Raw genomic sequence first — 4,085 nt, 5'->3', positions numbered from 1 at the left:
TGTTTAGAGGTGGGTCCCTCTAAGGTTTGTTTGACTTTAATTATCAACAATTATTAGATAGATGATAGAGATTTAACCTAATATTCTACATTATTCCTTGTAGTATACACAAATCAGTGTCATATGAAATAAGTTAAGTTATTGTTTTTTGGGCATGTACTATTGATAAGCCATGGTATTATAAGAAAGCTTATAAACTCCATAATAAAGTGGGGTGAATTGACATGGTTAAAAATTTTGCTATATATTTTTTTATTGTACGTATGTTTAACTTATATATTAATTCTTTTTATAATTAATAATCATTATTATTAATTCTTATTATTATTAATTAACTAATTATCTTATTAAGTACTAGGTAAATTGTGAGATTTAGATGTTATCACACACAAAAATATTATTTTTATAATTTTTTAATTTTAATAATTTGAGATTACAAATAAATGTTTTGATATTTATTGTAAATCATGTCTATTAACAATAATTACCAACCATTTAATTTATATGGCTGAACTTGTCTATTAGTAAACCTTACATGAATGAAATATATATATATATATATATAACCAAAACCAAAAACAAAATAGAAAATAGAAACATATTAGAGAGAAGTTTATAAGAATGGAAAAAATATATACACATAACCAAAACCAAAAACAAAACTTAAGCATATTAGAAAGACTTCTTTGAAGCAAGCCAATCTTCAGAGCTAAAACCTATACACTTAAATGAAGCTAAGAAAAGCAAACCAATCTTCAGAACTGAAACATTTTTCAGTACTGAAGATGAAGAAGAGCGGCCGAACTTTTTTCAGGATATTCAACATATTCATGCCATCTGACTGGAACCCATATGAAGAGTTATCATTAAATCCTCCCGACTATAAATTATTGACTTGATAATTGAAACCTATACAGTTAAATAAAGCCTAAGAAAGACGTTATCACAAACTCTACACTACAACGAAGTACCAAATGACTTTTCTCCGGACGAATTTTCAAACACTTCATTCCCTTCAATCCTCGTCCTGGTCATCGTCGTCTTTTGGCGACGCACTGGTTGTGGGCTTGAACTTGTTGCCATCTTCACCTGCAGCGTTGAACCGTGCGAGGGAAGCCAGAAGTACGGCTTGTTGAGAACGTATTTTCTGAATAGTTGTCTGTGTTGTGGTTATTTGTGACTGCAGGTCTGATACTTGGCGTTGAAGCTGGTGTATTATGCCTGTACAACCGAACGCAGGATTTTCTAGTCTTGCACTTGCTTCGAAGACCAAACTATCAATAGCTTCAACTCTCTGGTCGGAGGGAAGATCCTGCCACAGTGGAACGAACGGATTACAAGATCAAGTCAATTAGCATCCAAATTTAAAATAGAATCTAAACCGTCATTTAAAATAGGAAAAATATATATATAAATAAAAACTGGATCTGTTTCTTCAACTTGTCTTGATGATGAGTCACACTTGCTGGCTCAAAAAGGGTCGATAAAAATCTTTCATTATGTGAATTACGCCGAAGCTCTTCTTATAACTATTATGGATCACAGAAGTCTCAATTCAACAATAAATAAAAACTGTAAAACTAAACGAAAAAATTAGAAATTCAACAATAAATAAAAACTGTAAAACTAAACGAAAAAATTAGAAATTTGGTATGATTGTTGCTGCAACTTACTTGAACCAATCGGACAACGTTGCAGGCACCGAATACTTGTTGTAATATTGCGAACTTGTGAAGATCATTTGAGGCGAATTGGTAAAGGAGCGTGCAATTCTCTAAACATTCTTTCTGCTTCTGAACCTTGGAATCATCATCCAAACCAGAGCCCGTCAATGGCTTCTCTGAGCATTCTTTTTGCTTCTGAAACTCGGAATCATCCATATCAGCCCCCATGGGTTGCTTCTCTGCAGAATTGCTCATTTGCATAAGTGCAAAGCCAAAGCCAAAGCCACAGTGAATTATTTGCAAGAAGAAATCTCTGGTTATGATTTTCGATGTACATCGGCTGGACCGTATTTATAGGCGAACGAAAAGCGTCGGGTATTTGTTACAGACATTCGGATCAACTAGACGTGTGTCCAGGGAAGACCCTACACGCCGCACCGTCACGACCACCGGCATTTTAATAAAAAACAAAATGTGCGTTTTTGCGCAAAATGTGGGGCCCATGCGAGGAACTTGTGTCACCCGTTACGTGCGCTCGGGGAGATAGTTGTCGTTTCTTGCCCGTGTGTTCACACACGAGATCAACGTGCGACAAACTGGAACACACGCTCCTCTCATTTTATAATAAATAAATATCTTTTGAATAAAGAGCTTGTTCAACATGCGTGTCATTAAGAATCTTTTTTCCATTATTGGCATGGGATAAGGGATATTTATTTTATGGTAGAGATTTGGCATGGATCCTGCATATTTATTTTATTTTATAAATGTAATGATATTCGTATTTAAGAATTTTATAACACAGCTATATGAGAAATTATATTTTAAATGTGATGATATCCGTATTTAATTTTTTATAATATAGGTATATGAGAAATTATTGATTAAGTGTGATGATATTCACATTTAATAATTTTATATTAAATATATATGAGAAATTGGTTTATAAAAATAATTTTTGAATTAAAGGTTATGTGATCTATATTATGAAAATTAAGAAACATTATCAGAGTTTTGTTGGATGCATTTCGAACCATCCAGTATAGTTAATCTCCAGGACAAAATGAAAAACAAGATCTTGACATCAAGTTAAATAGATGAAGAATTTGTTTTTTTTTTTACTAAATAAATAATATTTTAATATAAAGAAAATAATTAGATTTAACTAAATAAATAATATTTTAATATCAAGAAATGTAACAACATAGGATGAATAGTAGACCGGCTCTGCAACTTTTGGGCTAGGGTTTCTAGCCTCCCTGCTACGGCGCCGCACTGCAAATTTTTCTACCAACGATCTCTAACCCAGTCCTCATTCAAGCTGTTACACCTGCTGAGCCCTCTCAATGGCAACGTCTCAGGGGGAGGCTCTCAATGCCTCCCCCAACGTCAATGCTGATATGACCCAAAAGACGTCAGCCGACACAAACCAACCTACTCAAGGCAATGCACAGGGCTCTGCAACAGGCCAAAAACCGCAGGATAACAATACGCAGAAGATTCCACCAGGCGATAAGCCAGACAGTCAAGAGGACAAAACGACGGAAGCACAAGGTACCACAGAGGTACCCAAAGCCACCTCTGCTACCTGCAGACCAATAGCAATGGAACGTCCCAAAATCGAGCTACCGAGCCACAGGATCAATGCCCAGATCCAGTACATGAGAGACCACGCGCTGATTGGCAAATTCGTCAGGTTCTGGCCAACTGAAAAGGCCCTACATGGATGGATTAGGGCCAAATGGAAGCCAAAAGGGCAGGTAACACTGCAACTCGGACCCAAAGGATTCTTCACTGCCATTTTTAACTGCCTCGAAGACAAGAATCGAGTCATGGATGAGGGCCCCTACTTTTTCAACTCCTCAGGTCTCTATCTCTGGGACTGGATCGAAAGATTCAACTCGGATAAAGAGGACTTTAGTTGGGCGCCTGTCTGGATTCGACTCTGCTCCCTGTCGCTAGAATATTGGGACGAAGAATCCCTAAAGGATATTGGCAATGGTCTTGGCGAATTCATTAAAATTGCAGAGGAAACAAAGCTCAGGCGGTACACCTCCTATGCTCGGATCTGCGTCTTCATGCACCTCGCGCAAGCTCTCCCCGACCCAGTAAGTCTCTATCATGATGATTATGAATGGGTGCAAACCATATATTATGAACATTTGCCTTTAAGATGCAGGAAATGCCATAACCATGGCCATTTATTCTGTGATTGTCCTCTGAATGCGCCTCCTTGTAAGCCCTCGGATCCTGCCTCTACCCCTGATGCTGAAGGCTTCACTAAAGTCCAGAACCGGTGCCACCACAACAAGAAATCGCCTCCTCTGAACCCCAAACCCCCCTCTCAAGCCCCGATTCCACCCTCTACCAGCAATAGTTTTGAAATCCTAGCCACCCTATTTCTGATACCCCCCTCTTGGA

The 4,085-nt window shown here is 37.4% G+C and overlaps 1 protein-coding gene across 1 annotated transcript; it reads right to left on the bottom strand.

Moving 5' to 3' along the window:
• Nucleotides 1-639: 639 nt before the first annotated feature.
• Nucleotides 640-1,997, bottom strand: LOC149154340 (LOB domain-containing protein 11-like). The gene is made up of 2 exons (XM_089440971.1): nucleotides 1,674-1,997; nucleotides 640-1,312 (listed from the first exon to the last, which is right to left on the bottom strand). The coding sequence occupies exons 1-2, from the start codon at nucleotides 1,923-1,925 to the stop codon at nucleotides 1,016-1,018; spliced, it is 549 nt and encodes a 182-aa protein (XP_089297097.1). The 5' UTR covers nucleotides 1,926-1,997; the 3' UTR covers nucleotides 640-1,015.
• Between the last annotated feature and the right edge of the window lie 2,088 nt (nucleotides 1,998-4,085).

Source organism: Pinus tabuliformis, chromosome 9 (genome assembly GCF_031772625.1).
Source record: "Pinus tabuliformis cultivar Carrire ecotype Pingquan chromosome 9, CPIR1, whole genome shotgun sequence".
NCBI classification, from domain to species: domain Eukaryota; kingdom Viridiplantae; phylum Streptophyta; class Pinopsida; order Pinales; family Pinaceae; genus Pinus; species Pinus tabuliformis.
The sequence above is the reverse complement of the archived record's forward strand: the minus strand, read 5'-3'. Positions and strand labels throughout refer to the sequence as shown.